The following is an 18,237-nucleotide window of genomic DNA, read 5'->3' as shown; positions in this document are numbered from 1 at the left end:
AAGATCCCAGCCTTGAGTCCATACCCTGCTGGGCCCAGGCCCACCCAAGGGACCCCCCAGCTGGTGTGGAAGTGCAGGGGGACCAAAGGACAGGCCTGACCACCACAGCCAGACTTGAGTAGAAGGCCCAGGACCCACCATGCTGGGTCAGACGCAGCACAGACCGCCTGCCAGTGAAATAAAGCAGCAGCCACTCGCTAGTGAAACTGGAAACCCCGGGAAAGCCCCCACTAGCTTGCTGGGCCTGGGTGCCTATTAGAGGTATAATTGCTGAGCTTCTGTTTCAGGAAATGTCTGAGAGAAGGAGAGAAAAAAACTCCTGAAAGATCCCTTGGGGCCAACTATGCCCAGAGATAGCTGGACTTTGGGTCCCTTTCAGCCCTCTCCTTTTATGATTGAATTAAGGACTTGTCCCCAGATGGGTCAAATTGCGTTCACAGGGCATCACACAGGTAACTTAGATGGCACTTACCAACAAATACAAAGTAAAAATCTCAGAAGTATTATGTTGACCAACAACGATTGACGCACGAGAGCCCATACAGTATAATCCCATATATGTGAAGTTTTGGAAAAGGCGAAACTAACCGGTGGTGATAGAAATTAGAATAGTTGACTAGAAAGGGACAGTAGGAAACTTTCTGGGGTGATGGGAGTGTTTACTTTCTTGGCTGGGGTAATAATTACACAGGTATATACATTTGTTAACACTTACCCAGCTGTACCCCTAAAATTTGTGCATTTTTCTTGTATGCATATTATACCCTAATTTAAAAGAGTATTAACAATAGAAGGGCCGCACATTTGGCTAACCTTTTAGACGCTTTTGTGGCATGGATTTTGCGTATTGGTGAATTGGCTTGTCTCCACTGGGGGTGAAGAGACCCTATAGTGTAGGCCTCCCAGGTTTCTCTTGGGGCGTTTCCGTCTCTCTCAGGGCACGCAGTAGTGCCCCATAAACACTTCCGTTGCCATGGCATCCATGCACAGTTCCCCAACAAAGTCTTTTTTCAGCCCAGGTATTGAGAAAAATGAGTTGGAAGAAAATGGGCTAGAGAGAGGCTTAGGATGCTGGTGGCTGTGTCGTGGGTACCTGTGCGCCAGGAAGGGCATTTCCCGGGCCACAGGTAGGCACCTTTCTGGCCCAGTTGTGTGTACTCTGTGGGTGTAGATGGGTAGGGTCTGGGGTAGTAATCCCCCATCATCCACACTTTCACTTTCTGTGGTTTCCGTTACTTTCAGTCAAACATAGCCCGAAAATATTAAATGGAAAATTCCAGAAATAAACAATTCGTAAGTTTTAAATTACGCACCAGTCTGAGTAACATGATAAAATCTCACAACATCCCTCTCTGTCCCACCCGGAACATGAATCATCCCTTTGCCCAGTGTCCCCAGGCTGTACACGCTACCCACCCGTTAGTCACTTAGGAGCCGTCTGGGTTATCAGACCAGTTATCAGAGAGAGAGAGAGACAGACCACATTCACATAACTTTTGTTATAGCATATCGTTATATTCTATTTCATTAGTAGTCATCGTTAATCTGTTACCGTGCTTAATTATAAATTAAACTTTATCATAGGTGTACATGTCTAGGAAAACACATCGTATATACAGGCGCTGGCACTATTCATGGTTTCAGGCATCCACTGGGGATCTTGGAATGTATCCCCTGAGAATAAGGGGGGATCGGGTCCACATCGTGGAGACCCAGGGCCCAGGGGCAGTGTTGGGCCTTGACTGACAGCTCAGTGCTACTCAGTACATCATTATAGATTTCTTATGCATGAAGCGATAAATGGAGTGACAAGGAAGACTCAGTCTTGGGGAGAAGGGGGAGCCATGCACCTTGCTGAGGGGTCCCTGAACGACCTGGGGAGTTGGCAGTTGCCCTGGCCTGGCACCAAAACACCAGTGAACACTTGGTGAGATGAGTGAGCCACTAACATGCCCCCGACCGCGTCCTTACTGTTGTGGAGAAGGAGAGATGAAAAAGCAGGGGACTTGGGCTGAATTCAGGGATCAAGCCAAAGGTACCCCACCCTGTATACCCGCTCTCCCCTGGGCTCCCACTCCGGAGTGGGGCCTGGTCTCCAGCCGGGACCCCTGGGGCCATCCCTGCCTGGGGAATCACATCCACCGAGCAAGCGGGTGGGGTTTTCCTGTCAGCTGAATTCACCTCGGCTTCAGCCTCGGTGTTGGAATACATGAGATGCAAATGTATGTAAATGAGGGCATCCCCAGCTTCTGGGGTGGGAGTGTGCGCCTCCGGCATGGATGGTGGTGATTCTGCAGGACTTCCCCACGTTGGTGGGTCGCAGATGGGGACTAGGGAAGGGAAGCCCCTCAGGATGCCCCTTTCCTGAGGATTGGGCTCCGGACTGGACAGGGTTAATGCCTCTGCAGCCTCAAAGGAGTAGAGCTGCAGGGAGCCGGTTAGCTGAGGCCCCGCACGAGGACGTGCCAATGTGCCTTTGATCTGGGAGCAAGGACCTGAATGCACAGGGCACGAGCACCAGCTGGCACCCCCGCCGAGCCTTTGTCCAAGCCGTTACCCTGAGAAAGCCAGGATTGTGCAGATAATTGACTGGGTGGGAGCCATGGTCTGAAACAGGCTGTCAAACCCTCAACCCCTTCCCCCTCCCCCCTCCCCCCTTCCCTTTCCCCTCCCCCCACCATCCCAACCTGTGGCTTGAGCCTATACAACTACTCACAGCCACAGCCGGAAACCAGGGTGGTCACTTTCTCTCAGCTGAGGACAAGTCTCCTTCTGCTCATCCTCCGCCCCTTCTCCCCCTTCATTTCCCCTCCTTCCAGTCCCCCCCCCCCCGGGGCTCGCCGGCCTCCCAGCCCCCAAGCAGGTGAAGTTCTGGAACGGTTTAGGGCATGGTGGCTGGAACTCCATGGCAGTACCAAACAATAGAGACAGAATGGGAGCTAATATGCAAGTCACACCTGCAATTTTGAATTTTCAGTAGCCACACTTTACAAAGAAAAAGAACCAGGTTAAATTAATTTTAGCGTATTTTCTTTATTCCAGTACATCCAAAATATTATCGGTTTAAATCGTAGTCCTTATTTGAAAGTTATTAATGACATAGTTGACATTCTTTTCCTCACCAAACCTTCAAAATCAGCGTGCATTTACACCCGCACATCCAACCAATGGCACCTCGGATTGGCACCAGCCACATTCCAAGTGCTCATTAGTGGGAGGCTGCCCTGTGGGACAGGGTGCTTCTACCGAGGTTCTGCTGGAGAATCATTTCTGTCAGGGAAGCTGCTGATGCTCTGGGCACAAGCGGAAATCGGCCAGTCTCCCTGGGGGCATCTGCCCACGTGTGGGCACAGGCGGGCCTGCCCGGCCAGGCTGCGTAGAGGGAGAACCAGCCTCCGAGGAGGCCAGCGGGGCCGCCCTGTAGCTTTGAAGTGGGGATCTCTTGGACACTCTCGGTTCAGGTGGGCAGGCCACTGGGAGGCCATGACCCCTCCTCCCAGCCCTCGCCCTCTGCACCCTCCGAGGTGGGAAGCCGTGTGGCGCAGTGGTTAGGCTCGCAGGCCTGGCTGCAGACAGACTGCGGCTTGCTTACTTAACCTCTGTGCATCAGATTTCCCGTCTGTAAAATGGAGAGAGCTGCTCCTCCCCTGCCCACCCCGTAGGATTGTTGCAAGGATAAAACACGGGGATCCACAAACACACTCAGGGCACACTCAGTGCAGCGCCGGCACATGACGAGGACGTGAGACCGCCGGAATGACCTACCTCAGCTCATGGCCGAGGAAACAGAGGTCCGGAAAGTGGGCAGGGGGACGGTGCGTTGTCCAAGATCACAGTGCGGGTTCGTGGCTGGGTTAATCTGGCACGCACTCGTTCATTCACCAGGCCCTCGTAGGCACCTCTGCTGGGCCAGACCATGCTTGGGGCGCTCGGCACACAGCTAAAGGGAGAGGCAGGCGTGGAAGTAAATCACTGTGCCCTGCCAGGAAGCCTGTATGGGAATGCAGGTGTGCCAGGCACACAGAGATGGGAAGGGCCAGCCAGGCAGAGAGGGCTGGTGTGGGCAGCAAGGACGGCTTTTCAAAGGTCCTCCGAGCTGGAACTCTTAGGAGGCAAATAATGACAACAATAACCACAGCAATAATAACAAGTGCCGTTCATTGAACACTTCCCGTGTGCCCAGCGGGTACAAGTATTAATACATTTGTGCCTCAAAACCGCCCTGTGGAATAAGGTCTATTATTAACCTCGTTTTACGGCTGGGGAAACTGAGGTAGAGAAACATCAATTAACTTGCCCAAGAACACATGACAGGTGGCCAGGACCCAGAAACACAAGCAATCTCTCTTCCAAGCCATAGCTCTAACCACTTTCCTATCCCAGGAATCTTCGAGATGGGGAGTTAGAGGGAAGGGGAGCAGAGCCGGACACAGGGCTGGGATCTGCAGCCCGGGGCACTTCCTCATTGCCAGTCTCAGCAAGACTGAGCGGAAATTCCCTTGCAAGCCACTACAGAGACTCCTTGCTGATGGCTTTTCTTCATTTCCCTATCATGGCCTGTGGATTTGGGGTCCATCACCTGGGGAAGAAAATTATTCTACGATGTCATTTGTGGGGACCCTGTACACAATGGATTCTGATTATACATGTTCAGTGAATCATTCAAATAATAAGATGAGTCCACGAGTAGAGGTGTTAATTAGTTGTAATGTGTTCTCCACGAAGAACCGAAGTCGCTCCTGGTGCCCTTATGCCCACCTGTAGGGGCGAGCCCCCGCCTGTATGGCACCCACACCTTCTCCCTGTAGGTGAAGGAGAAGGCAGTGCCAGGGGGCCAGGGCACGGGTGGAGCAAGTGTCCAGAATAGTGGGCGCTCCAGCCCGAGGGCCCCCAAGACTGCAAGGCAGGAGAGGGGCGTGCAGCTGAGGAAGCCTGCCACTTTGAGATTTTCTAGGAAGCCTCGGAACCACTTTCCACAGAGCGCTTTGCATAAATTTACATGGCAAAGAATATTCTCTGCCTGCTGTGTTCCTGAGGCTCTGCCTCCAAGGCGACCAGAACGCCAGACGTGACTCAGGTTGTTGGCCGGTGCCTGCCTTCGGGATCCGCCAGGGGAGTGGGCGGGAAGAGGCCGCAAGGAGGGGTCAGGCTGCAGTCAGGTCCCTCCTCACTGCTGGGATGGCCAAGTGTCTTGGTGTGTCCCAGACTGAAGCTTATCCCTGGAGGCAGGAATTTTAGTGCTTAAACTAGGGGAGGCCTGAGCATCCCTCCACCTCGACAGTAGCCGCTGCTGCACTCAGGGCTGCCCGGCTGTCGTGTTCCAGGTCATGGCATTGTAACCACCACTGGTTGAGCACCAGCTGTGTGTGCCTTGTGTGTTCAGAAAAATCTTCCTCCGGGGAGAGACAAAAAGGAGGAAGTACGGGCGGGGTCTGGTTTCTGGTGGGAACTGTTAATATGCTCCCCCCATGTCATGTCTGCCCCGATGTGAATATTTGCAGGCCAGTGACTCAGCGGAGGGGGGACCCAGCACTGTCCTAGGAAGAAGCATTCAGGCTGCTTGGGGAGACCAGACTCACCCCCATGCACTGTCAGAGGACAGCCCAGGCCAGGAAGAGGACAGGGGCTGCAGGCAGGGGTCGGCCTCCCAGCCCAGAGGAGGGAGGTCCGTGTGTCAGAGAAGGGGTCCCGGAGCAGGTGGGGTCGTGAGGAGAGCCTGAGGTGACTCTGCCATCATACAGGGCGGGGGAAGTGTGTGGGAATGTCTGAGCCCGCGAGCGGAGGGGGGATGCAGATGGCAGTGGGATCAGCGTGGTCCCAGCTAGGCCGAGGAGGCCTGTCCCCAGGCAGTGGCACAGCGGCCATGGTGTTTGGTATGGGTGGAGGGTTGTGGCCAGTGTCAAAGAAAAGGATATGAGGAGGAACCAGTTTGGAAAGAGAAGTTCACAGTTTGCTTCCGTTAATTCTCAAGAGCCCGCAGAACTTAGAGAGAAATGCACCTGGTAAACAGAAGCTGATGAACTTAGGACAGGATGGAGTAGGGGGACACCTAGAGCTTGAGGGCAGCTGACAAGACAGGGAAAATTGGCCCAGGAAGAGTGGTCAGCTGGAAGAAGCACTTCCAGCCTGGGAAGGAGCTAGGTGGCTGTGGTACAGACGGAAAAGATGTCCTGAAGAGTGGCTGTGGTCTTTGAATCAAATCAGGTCTGGACCCCTCCCCCCACCTCACCCCTCATGTTGGAGCCGTGCAAGGGAGACCCCCTGCTCTTCCCCCAGACGGAGGTGGGTCCTCCCCAGAGAGTTGGGGCCTGACCTCCTAAGCCTGAGGGGTATGGCTGGGCCTGAGCCTGGTGCATCCTCAGGCCACCCCCAACCGCCCCACCCTTTACCCTGGCATCACCAGAAACCTCACGGCCAGAGCTCAGCCGGTCTCAGCCACAGCAGGGCGTGGGCCCTGGGCCGCTGAAGGAAGGGCAGGGCCAGAGCCAGGTGCGGGCAGTGGAGAACAAGAGAGAAAAGGGATCCTGTCCTGCCCGCCCACCCGGAGCCGCCTGCGGGGCCCAGAGACAAAGGACACTCTTGGCCAGTTTACTTTGGAACCTGAGGCTGCCCTGCTGATGGGGAACAGGGAACTTCATCTGGAATCTGGTTTCAGAAACCACTCAACCCCAAGTAGGAGTGCACTGCTGGGGGCCAGCTGGGACAAGACCCATCCTAAGACCTCGTCATCAGGGCCTCTTCATTAACATGTTAAATAATAAGATCCAGCAGCTGGTCTAATAAGCATTGTAATTTGGAAGTAGCGATGAGCATTAGTGATATTTCAGCTACCTGCTGCACCCGTAATGGGACAGGGAAATACCTGCAGTTCCTGTTGGTCGCGGGTACTACTGACACTTCCGTGTTGCTCTCTGCGTTTATGATGGAAGGAAATGCTAAATTGAGTTAGAGGTTAACGAGAATGTGATTTCTCCCCGAATCCTTTCCCCGCCCCTCCAAGAGGTCTGCTAGGAGCCCCTGGACTGCACAGACAAGCAAAGCTAATCTATGCTGTTAGTAATCAGGAGAGTCCTTATCCTTGGTGAGGGAGGATAGCTAATTAGTCACTGGAGGAGAACCCCAGTCTGAGGGGCTGGGAGCCGTTTATTTCTTGACTGGGACGCTGGTTACCAGGTGTGTTCAGTTTGTGGACCAATCTGCATGAAGTTGATTTCAATATGACTTGTAAAAACACCCTTACTAGAACAGATGTATCAGCAGGTGCGAGCTTGCACAAATACACTCGTACACACATGCACGTGAGCGAGCGTGCGCGCACACACACACACACATGCACACACACTGGTGTGTGTGCCAGTGAACCCCCGCAGGTCCATGGCGTACACACATCTCCAGAACCTTTGCAGGCGTGTGGACACAGATGGATATAGTGAGACATAGAGACACTATTTTTAGGAAATAATTCCAAGCAAAAAAAAAAAGGAGGCTTCCTGATTGTTCGAGGGACTAGTGATTGCTCAGTGGAGAGGACAGCCCTGCGAGGGGCTGCTGTCATCCAGGCTGGCTTTTTTTTTTTTGTAATAAAAAGAATAATGAATTTATTGTTTTTGTAAGAATAATACAAGATCATCATAAATAATTCAAGCGCGGAAGAAAAATACAAAGAAAAAAGTTTAAAATTACTCAATTTCTAACAGCTAAGGAAAAAAAAAATTCATCATTCACATTTGGTGACGAGTGTATTATAGACGCCTTTCTTTGTTCGCTCAGAGATGGAAGGTAGACAGGGACGTGCTTTTATACGATGAGAACCCGCACCCTCACCTGCTATTTTTAACAAAGATGTTCATTTAACTTTGCTTGAATGAAATGGAAGAACAAGACGCCGAAGGACGGTGTAGGTCCCGGGACCTCCCGCCCCCCGCCTGCCCTCCGTCCTCACACAGTCCTGGCCGCGCCTCCCCCAGGACCAGCGGCGCCCTTTTGAGGACTGCCTGTGTTGTGTTTACTCACTGTTTACCTGTCAGCTGGCCAGGTGCCTAATTTACAGCAATCCACAGTGGTTGGAGCCGGGCCCTTTGAGAGCTGTGTGCTGGGGTCTGTGTGGCAACAGCTCACTGGGGTCATTGGTGACATGTTTTTGCAAGAGTAAGATCAAGGCCAAGCCGGCCCTCGGCTGAGGGAAAGGGATTCCGTCCTGGCAGAGGTATCTGACAGGTGTCCACTCTTTCCTCTTGAGCTGGTGCCCAGCCATTCCCGGGTTTGATGTAATCAGTGGCACTGCCTCCCGGCGGTGTCCCAGTCCGGAGCTGTGCCTACCGCATCCTGTTTTGATGGGGCAGTGGGGAGCACATTGTTCAGCCTCTGTGTCATGGGGCAGAGTGTGTTCACACCAGGTCCTGGATTGTTTGAGGCCACCCGGGGCCACATTCTCCCGGTGTGGCGTCACGCTCATGTGCCGGCTGGATGTCCTAGTGGCTGAGTGGTCCCCACCTTCCCGTTCTGCTGTCACTTGGGATCAGCCCTCGTTTGGTCAGACTTGGGAGGAGGGGAGCGAGTGGGGGCGTGAGGCGTCCGAGATGCTCCGTCAGCGTTCTCTGTCTTTGGAAAGATGCCTCCCCTTCCGGATTTCATCGAGACGCTCTCAGCGAGGCCCTGCTGCAGCTGTGTGCACCAGGGCCCCAACATTTGGATGACAACTCCAAAGTTGTTACCCAGCTGTTTTCAAAAACCCACAGAACTTTCCTGGGTCTCATTGGGCAGACACAGGTGCCCCATCTGTTGCCAAATGTTGGTACCTCTAGGCCCCAAGTGAAGTCTGGGCACCCTCTTCCATGTGGGCGCATGGTGCTGTGGGCACACCAGAGTGTCCACCACCCTCTGACCCCACCACCCTTCCTGGGTTGCTGCCTGGAAAAAAACGCCTGGAGTGTGAGTGTTGCCCAGGAGACCTGCGATCACCCCCCACAGAGCCCTAGGGCTTCCTGTAGAAGGCACAAGCTTGGGGCAGCACTGGGCACCTTCTAACGCCCTTGCCCGCTACCCACGTATTCTCCATCACCCAGTCTGTCATTTGTTCGTTCAGGAAGAGCCCTGCCACGGAGTCGAATCAAAAAAGATGACAGGCCCCATCTCTGCCCCGTGCAGGGTCTCAGTCCAGAGTCTGTCGGCATGGTTGTAAGATGCGTCTCAGAGTGGGCTTGGTTAAGGAACCAACAGGTGTGTTTCTTGCTGTGTTGAGTGAGGCAGGATGAAGGGCTTCGAGGACACGATCCCTCTTGCCCACTTGCATTCGGACGTGACCGTTGGGATGGGAAAAGGAGGAGTAACCCTCCTGCAGGTCCCCGTGCATACCCCATGGCCCGGAGGGCTCTGGGCTTTCCTCAGGCGATTGTCCACCAGGTATGCCCGTGGAGGTGGGGGGAACCGGTGGTCCGGGAGCATCTTTGCAAGGCATGCCTTTCCCTCCCGGAGCACAGCCACTCCCGGAAGGCGGCGGCTTTCTGGCCCTGGGCGTAGCATCAGGCCTGGTGTCTGTGTCTTCCAGCTTCCCCACAGGCAGCGTGAGGACAGCCTGTGCCCCAGAAGCAGGATGAGAAGATGGCAGACTTCCTGTTACCTCGGGGCACCAGCAGCTTCCGCAGGTTTACCCGGGAGTCCCTGGCAGCCATCGAGAAGCGCATGGCGGAGAAGCAAGCCCGAGGCTTGGCCACCTCGCAGGAGAGCCGTGACGGGCTGCCCGAGGAGGAGGCTCCCCGGCCCCAGCTGGACCTGCAGGCCTCCAAAAAGCTGCCAGACCTCTATGGCAACCCGCCCCGAGAGCTCCTCGGGGAGCCCCTGGAGGACCTGGACCCCTACTACAGCACCCAGAAGGTGACTGTCGCCCACCTCCCGCACACGCTTCCGTGCACCCCCTTTGTCGATGCAGCAGTTGGGGAGAAGGCCTTGCCTCCATGTTGAGCTCTGCTTGGGCCTGACTCTCCTGGGCTTTGGGAGAGTGAGTCATTGGTGATCTATATTCCAAGCACCTTAATTTTGGAATTCCAGAATAAAAGGCCAGAAATATGCATCCTGAGACAGTTTGGTGTTATGAAAGAGAGGGAGGGCCGCCACAGCTGAGACCTTGCTTGCCTCCTTGTGGAGTCCCTGCTCCGGGAGTCGTCTGGGGTTAGCCTTCACCCCCGCAGGTCTCCACGCTGTCCTCACAGACTTGTGTGCATGGCGGTCGGGCCCTGAGTCATGTCCTGAGTTGAGAGTGGGCCCCAGAGTACAGAGTGTGATCCCCTCTCCCACCTAGGGACAGCAGCCAGCCCCCACATTCTGTCCCCGAGAATTCGCTGGGCATTGGCTGTGCAAGGGAGGCCCAGGCTGGGGGCCACAGCGGCGGCTCCCTGGGCCTTGGAGGCCGGCAGTGGAACCACGAGAGCCAGTGGGAAATCTGAGAGGGATGGGGAGCAGGTGGTTCTGCCATTGTCCCTCCTGAGTGTAGGGAGAGGAGTGGCTTTTGCCCACTAGTCAGGGTGACTCAGGCTTCCTCCCAGCATGGATTTCTATTCAGAAGGTAAATTCTCCAGTCTGGGTCCCCTGTCCTGGCCTCACCTCTCAGGACTGGCCGTAGGCACACGGGGCTCCTGCAGAGGCCTGGTCCCGAACCTGGCTGCCCACACGTTGGAGGACAGTGGGTTCGGACTTGGGGGAGGCCTTCCCCCAGAAGGCCAGGTCCCAAGGATGGTGGCCGCTTACCTGACTGTGGTCAGGGCCAGGGCTGAGAAAGCACTGGAGGGCAGACGGGGTCTGCGTTCACAGGGCGAGGGTGAGTCCACGGCAAGTGTAAGGCATGTGTGCCTGGGTCACTGGGTGCCTGAGTGTGTGTGCAGCTGTGCTCGACTCTGCGTGTAGGGGGCCAAGAGCCTGAGGGTGGGTGTGTTTCGCGATTGTCTCCGTGTGCACGTGCACGTGTCAGTGGGTGTGGGTGTGAGTGGGAGAAGGGGGAGCCCACCCAGTCCATATGCACAGGTGGGAGAGGAGACCTTGAACCTGGTCCCACTTCTCCCTGATTCGCATGATTCAGATGGGGTTACGGTTGGGGGCTGGGGCCACCGTTGGGGTCAGAATGAGGCTGGAAATTGGGATCAGTCAGGGTGGGTGGGCCTAGGTCTGGCTGGTCAGAGCTGGAAGAATGAGGGTTGGGGTTAAGGCCACAACTGGAGGGGAGTCAAGGTGACAACAGTGACTCAAAGTGGTGAGTAGGTTGTAGTTAGCTGGGACAGGCAGGAGCCACGGCAGGGAGACCCCGTGGAGGGTGGTGGGGTCAGGGCTGGGCTGAGCTTTTGTGGGGTGATGGCAGTTGAGCCTGGAAGGAGTCAGGGACATTCTCTTCTGTCCTTGTGACTGGGAATACTTGAACGGTGGCCCAAGTATGATTCTGGTCTCTAACCTTCTGTCTCTCCTTTCTGACCCCTGGCCACACTGCCAGGAGCCCCACGGGGTGACACGGGCACCAAGCAGAACTTTCGGTCCTGATATATCTGGTCACCTTGTCTCCCCAGCCCAGATTAAGTAGAATCTTGTCTCACCAGCTCAGCCTTCGCAGAAGCGGGCCCGCACAGCTGTGCCGCTCCAGCTGTGCCGTTGTACACCTGGGCGGGAGGCAGTGCCTGCTGTCCTCAAGGGCGTCTGGACACCCACTTGATGTGCACGTGGCTCAGCCTCCAGCGCTCATCGTCCCCTCCGCGCCCCGTCATGCTGTGTAGACAGCGTCTTCCGGAAGCTTAAGGAGGGGTCCACCTTGGGCTGCGCACCGGGGCTGACATCTGTCCTAGACTCCGGGAGACAGGGTCTCGGGAACACTGCTCTCTGCTGGGCTGGGGTCTGCCTTTTCCTCGCCCCGAGTCTTCCCTGCAGGCCCAGCTCCCTCTTCAGCCCCTTGCTCCCCCATGGGCCCTGTGGGGAAGCCACACAGGGCAGGGAGGGGTCAAAAGGGAGAAGAGGAAAGGGAGGGCATCAGCTGGGTCCTGGCCTCTGCTGTGACGGCAGCTCAGCTAGGATCTTGAGAGGCCCCTTTCTGTTGGGATTGTAAGTTTGAAGGTAAAACTAATTCCAACCTACATTGACCCCTAAACTTGACCTCATCCCACCCCACCCATGGTGACCCAATGAGGGCCCACTGACCCGCCAAATACGCTGCCTGCCTTCAAGCCTCCCCTACTGTCCCTCAGTCCCTCAGTCCCTCTCTTCCTCCCACCCCACCCCTCAGCCAGGGTTTTCGGGTTCTGAGCCAACGGCTTCCCCCAAAACCCATGTCCACAATGGCCTAGGGGCTGCCGCCCCCAACCTAAAGCAGCTCTCTGTCCACAGACCTTCATCGTGCTGAATAAAGGCAAGACCATCTTCCGGTTCAGTGCCACCAACGCCTTGTATGTCCTCAGTCCCTTCCACCCCGTCCGGAGAGCGGCTGTGAAGATTCTGGTTCATTCATATCCTTTGCAGTCAGACCCTGCTGCGTGCACGCTCTGGGCCCCACGCGGGGGTGGCAGGGTGTTTAGGGCCGCGAGGGGTGCCGATTCCTGGCCGGTCCTTGGCCAGGCAGCGCAGTCATCACCTGGTTGCTAGTTGGAACCGTAGGCTCTCAAACTGCACCCAGCCCTGACAAGGCAGCACCTGCATTTTAGCAAGGTCCCCCGGGATTCTTGGGCACATGAAAGCTTGGGAAGCCCTACTCTGTGTCTTCAGAAGAGAAATGTCGTAGAAGCTAAGCTACCGAGGATCCCGGAAGACATGAGGTTTGTCGGTATCCCCTGGCTCTGACATTGGCTCCAGGTGTCCCTTCTCACTGCACCCCCTCGGCCCTGCACCTCTCCCCGCGACACACACACACACACACACACACACACACACACACTTGCAGGGACCTCAGGCAGGTTGCTGGGGCTCGGCCAGGGAGAAAGCACTTCCCAAGAAAGAGGCCTCTGGTTCATTCACACGTGGGCATCTTTTGGGGGAGGCAAAACTTGCTTTTGATTAGGTGTTGACAAAATGTTTGCAGTTTCAGAGTATCTCAAAGAACTCTGGTTAGCGTTCAATTATATAAACCGCAGCCTAAAAAAGCCGCAGGCTGTGGAGGGGAGCCATCGGAGTGCTGCAGTGCAATGAGAGGGGTGCACTGGTGTTTGGGCCCCGGGGGACCCCCATTCAGACCACCTATGGGACTGGGTACCAGCACCTAGAGACAGAGCATCTCAGGAAGGCCGGTGCTGGCTGCAGTCACAGGCGTCTGCAATGGCCTGTGACTGGCAGCTGCCTCTGCTGTTAGTGGAATCCATGCTGCTGGGCTCAGCAGTATGATTAGTTGTGAGTGTGGTGGGCTGGCCCGATGGGGCTCCCCAAGGTCACCCTCGATTCCTGACTCCGTATGGCCAAGGCAAAGACCTCACCCATTAACCTCTGGGCAGGCAGGAGGCTTCAGGAAAACAGCTGCTCGGTGAGGGACTAAGTGACCAAGACGGATGCCGACAGCCCAGGGACTCTCCTGTCCACGCTGCGCCTTCCTGGCCCCACTTTCTGCCCACCTGGGCCCCATGCCTGATCCTCACTCCAGGGGCTAATTGGAGGGGCTCAGCGTGGAATTTGTTCTCTGCATGCAGACGCTCTCTCCCCTCCTCCAGCTCGCTCCTGCCTTTCTCGTGGGGTTTCTGAGACATGTACATATCCAGGGAAAATTCCGCTTGCAGGCCACGGCAGTATCATCAGCAAGGTGGTCTCTAGGGTGGCCAGGTACTGTGGGGAGGGGCCGTACCCAGCGGGCAGCCTCCCATTCACAGCTATATCTTACTTGGTGAGGCAAGAGTGGTTCTAGGTTTAATTCTGAGCCATACTGCCACTGTTCCCGAGCTCCCTGGGGATGCCATGGCATCCAGGGGTGTCGAGCTGAATAAGACCCTGTCTCTGTCCCCTTGGGAATTATACAGTTCCTTGAGAGTGATAACACAGCTACAGGAATACATGTCATTCCTACCAGCCTGTGGGCACAGCCCAGGGAGAACAATGAGGCAGGAGGGGGAAAGGCCAACCTTCTTTCTTGCTCTGAGCCTGACTTCAGCCTCACTCCAAGGGCGTGGCCTCCGTGAAAGCATGCTCCTGCTCCCCCCCTGGGGCTTCTCCTCCAGGTATCTAACCAACCTGGCACTGTTTGGCAGCCTCGGCAGCCCTCAGGGATGCAGCAGCAGCCCTAAGGTTTCTGCACGGGCCTGGGCAGGGCGTGGGGCAGACTAAACCAGGGAGGCAGGTGGGCCAGGGAGGCGGTGGGGCTCTGGAGTTCTCCAGCCCGGCCAGACGGTCCATTGAGCAGTGGCCCTGAGGCTGTGAGGTTCCGGTTCCACCCAGCAGGGCCAGGCCTAAGGGCCCTGAGCCAGCCTGCGTCCCCAAGGGCAGCTGCCCCAGGGAAGAGGCTCAGCACCAGTGAGGCCCTGTGCTGGGCTCCTAGCGGCTGCCTGGGGGTGGGAGTGTACTGCTGGCCCTCAGCAGCGCCGCTTAGCGGGCTCGGGGGGCACTGAGGGAGAGGAAGGGACCTAGATCCGTGGCGTTCAGGAGCCCTCACTGTGTGCCCTGAGCCTTGCCATTCAAAGTATGGTACGCCCACCAGTAGCGTCAGCAAAACAAGGACATGTAGGAATTGCCGAATCTCGGGCCCAACCCCAGAACCTTCGTTTCAGCAAGGCCCCCATTTCAGCAAGGTCCCTGGGAGCACAGTGCCCAGGGAAATGGTTTCCAAATGTCGGTTCCTGAGGGCCAATTCAGTTTCACCTGGAAAGTTTGTTAAAACTGCAGATCCCGGCCCCTTTTCAGACCTCAGCCTCCAGGGCGAGGCCTCGAAACCTACAGACTCTCCATGCATTCTTTTAATCAAGATATAATTCACACACCGCACAAAACTTACCGCTTTACAGCGTACGGCTGAGTGGGTTTTAATGTATGTCTAGCTTGTGCAGGCATCACTGCTGTCTAATTCCAGACCGTTTTCGTCACCCGAAAGACAAGCCCCATGCCCGTTCGCAGTCACTGCGCATTTCTGATACACACAGGCTTCACGTTTTCCATTGTGAGCTTTCTCTCTGCTTACTTTTTTTTTATTAGTGTGGTAAAAAACATAACATAAAATGTACCACCTTAAACGTTTTTAAGTATACAGTACACTAGTGTTTCCTACCTGTACGTCGTTTTGCAACAGATCTCTAGAACCTTTTCATCTTGCAAAACTAGAATTCTGTACCCATTGTCAGCTTACATCTTTATACCCATTCAGACATCTCAGTCCCCAGTGTGCAAAGTTCTGTGCCAGGACCTTTGGAAAGGGCAGGAGGGGCCAAGACAAACCTTCAGAGGGGTCGGTAATGCAGCCCCTGCTCTCAAGGAAGACATCCTGGTCACTTGCAACAGTGCAAGCGGTCACAGTGACATGGTGGCGAGGGCACAATAATTCAGTTTCCCTTTGCTCTGTACCTCGCCCTGGAATGCATCCTAAAGAGTAAATATGGCATGTCTATAGTTGCCTAAAGAGTAAATATGGGCATGTCGAATTAGTTTTTGTTAAATTCCTGCAGAATGTGTTCCTGCCAATATTAAATAAAAGGAACCAAACCAAACTCCAAATTTTACTGCAGTCACAGTCAGAGAGCCCTCACGTTCACGCCGAGAAGCATTTTGTCTTCCTGGGTGCACAGGATCTGTTCACACAAAATCCTCCCACGTTTCTCTAGCAGATTCAAATGGGCAATCAAACCACATGTTTGTGTGTGTGCGTGTGTGTGTGTGTGTTCATTTAATAGCACAAATCTATGAAAATACCCCCACAGTTAATTCCCTTTTCTTTGGGAGTCTTTTGACTCCTTGGGATCTGAAGACGGGCAGCAAGTTGCAGGCGATCCCCACGACCCAGGCGGGCAGTCCTTGCTGGCATTTTAATCATGAGGCTGGGAGTGGGTGTTTGGGGACAATGACATGACAGGATTGAAGATGTTCAGCTGAGCTCAGGTCTGGAGCGCTGGCCTTTGCTTCTGCCCACACACGAGACCAGTTCAGTCATCAGCCCGAAACGACCAGGCATTACAAACAGGTATGCCCTGGCCAGTAATGCCCTTGACTCATCTCTTTGGTATTGGCTGTGTGCTGGGGCTCCATGGGGGACCTGGGGATGCTTTGGGCAAAGTCATATGGATTAAAGGTTCAGTCTAGTTAGGAAGAGGTCACACATGCACACACACGCACACACACACACCATGAATGACAGATTAGAGGAAGAGCTGTCCTCAAGGCCAGGAGAGCCAGGCAGTGTTTTGAGCAGTCAGGTGGCAGAGACTAGAGTCTGCCTTACACCAGCTCATTGCTGTGTCTGGAAAAGCCAAAACCCAGACAGGAAGCTCCTGTCATTTTCCACCCTGGGACCCAGGTCCTGGCTGACAGGACTTCGGGGCCTTTCTACTCTGGTTCTTTCCTAAGTCTTGGTGTTAGAACCCAGTTCATCTCTGCCTATGTCTAGCCAATTCCTCTGGCCCAAGGCGGCCTGTCCTCATTCCGCTCTTTGCCGAGGGGCCTTTTCTCCATTCTAGGAGAGCTGTGAGTGGTCCACCCACAGCCAGGAGAGGCTTGGCTCCACGCAGAGAGGTCTCCCCAGTCCTCAGCCCTCCCTGCTTCACTGTGACCAGCTGGGCTGACCGCTGGAGGAACCCTGGCTAGCCTTCAGTGCCTACTTACATGCCTCCCCCAGGAAGCCCACACGGAGGCAGGTCTGGTTTCCTGTAACATCCCATCTCAGAGCAGTTCAGTGGCTCTAGTGCCTGCCTGTCTCCCATGCAGGGTCAGGCATACATGGTCGGGTGACACATAATCTCACTCCTCCTGAATGCTGGTCTGCTTACACTTTTCGTGTGAGCCCAACGTGTGTTTTCATGCTGCCCTGTGGGTAGCAGAGGCCAAGAGTGGGACAGCATTCGCCCTTGGCCAGTGAGGGCCTGAAGCAATGCGACTCACACGGGCTCTTCTGTCTGGAGGCAGGGGAGTGGACCGGATGATCTTAGGTGGCATCGTGCAGAGATGGTGGTGCAGCAGCGGGGCTCAGGGTGGAGGCCTGCAGGCAGGCAGCCGGGGCTGAATCGGGCTCTGCCACTGACCGGAGTCATTTTCTGTAGCTGTTGTAACAACTTACCACAAACTGGGCTTAAAACAATACAGATTTATCATCTTACAGTTTTGGAGGTCGGGAATCCGAAAAGTTCTCACTGGGCTAAAATCAAGATCTCAGCAGAGTTGCATGCCTTTTTGGAGGCTCCAGGGGAGAATCTGTTTTCTAGGCTTTACCAGTGTCGAGGGGCTGCGTGAACTCCTGGCTCGTGGCCCCCTTCACCTTTGAAGCCGGCGAGAGCTGGCGGAGTCTCTCTTACAGTCATCTCTCTGACACGCACTCCCCTGCCCCCCTCTTTCACGTGTAAGGTCCCTGTGATGACACTGGACCCAACCAGAAAATCCAGGGTAACCTCCACATCTTCAGACCCTTAATTTAATCACACCTGCAAAGTCTCTTTTGCCGTATCAATTAACATTCGCAGTTTCTAGGGATTAGGGTATAGTTGTCTTTGGGAGGCTGTCATTCTACCTACTAAAGCATCCTTCAACTTAACCTCTTTGTGCCTCTGTCTCCTCATCCATAAAATGGAGACAAAGTCCCCACCTCATGGGTCGTTGGGAGAATTAATTCAGTTTGTGGATACAGAAAGCGGAGCTTGGTACCCAGGAAGGGCTTCGAAAATGCTTGCTCTTAGCACCATTACTTTCATATTTCAGGAAGCATCTGGGATGCTCAGTAGAGGGCTTAGCAGTGGCTCTGTGGGGATGAATAGAGTCAGGATGGGGATGAATAGAGCAGGCTTGTTAACTACCCAGTGAGGAAAGCCTTGGCATGGAGCCTGAGTATGGAGAGAGGGGGTAGGGAGGAGAGGGTAGGATACGTGTAAAGGAGAGGGGATACTGAGGCAGATAGCTGATCCTGCCCTTGAGAGCTGGAGAGGGAGTTGAACCTGCCATGGAGACCTTCACGCAAGCAGAGGGATGCAGATCCCAAGCTGAGGAAGGGACCCCAGTGCCTAGAGAGGTGCCCCCTGGCCAGAGAGGAGTCAAGACTTCCTGGGGCCATGGCCCTGAGCTGAGCAGCTCTGGTTTGATTAAGGGGGCAGGGTGAAGGGGGGC

The 18,237-nt window shown here is 55.0% G+C and overlaps 1 protein-coding gene across 8 annotated transcripts in view; it reads left to right on the top strand.

The window, feature by feature from the left end:
* SCN5A (sodium voltage-gated channel alpha subunit 5) overlaps positions 1-18,237 on the top strand; it is a 94,511-nt gene that overhangs the window by 6,405 nt on the left and 69,869 nt on the right. For all 8 annotated transcript variants that reach the window (XM_036218643.1, XM_036218641.1, XM_036218645.1 and 5 more), the window contains exons 2-3: positions 9,548-9,873; positions 12,358-12,476. In XM_036218643.1, the coding sequence (XP_036074536.1) occupies positions 9,601-9,873; positions 12,358-12,476 (392 nt within the window). In that variant the 5' untranslated portion in view covers positions 9,548-9,600. The remainder of the gene's footprint in view (positions 1-9,547; positions 9,874-12,357; positions 12,477-18,237) is intronic.

This window comes from Rousettus aegyptiacus, unplaced genomic scaffold, assembly GCF_014176215.1.
Source record: "Rousettus aegyptiacus isolate mRouAeg1 unplaced genomic scaffold, mRouAeg1.p scaffold_m13_p_4, whole genome shotgun sequence".
NCBI classification, from domain to species: Eukaryota; Metazoa; Chordata; class Mammalia; order Chiroptera; family Pteropodidae; genus Rousettus; species Rousettus aegyptiacus.
Note: the sequence above shows the minus strand (reverse complement) of the source record. Positions and strands in the feature narration are given on the sequence as shown.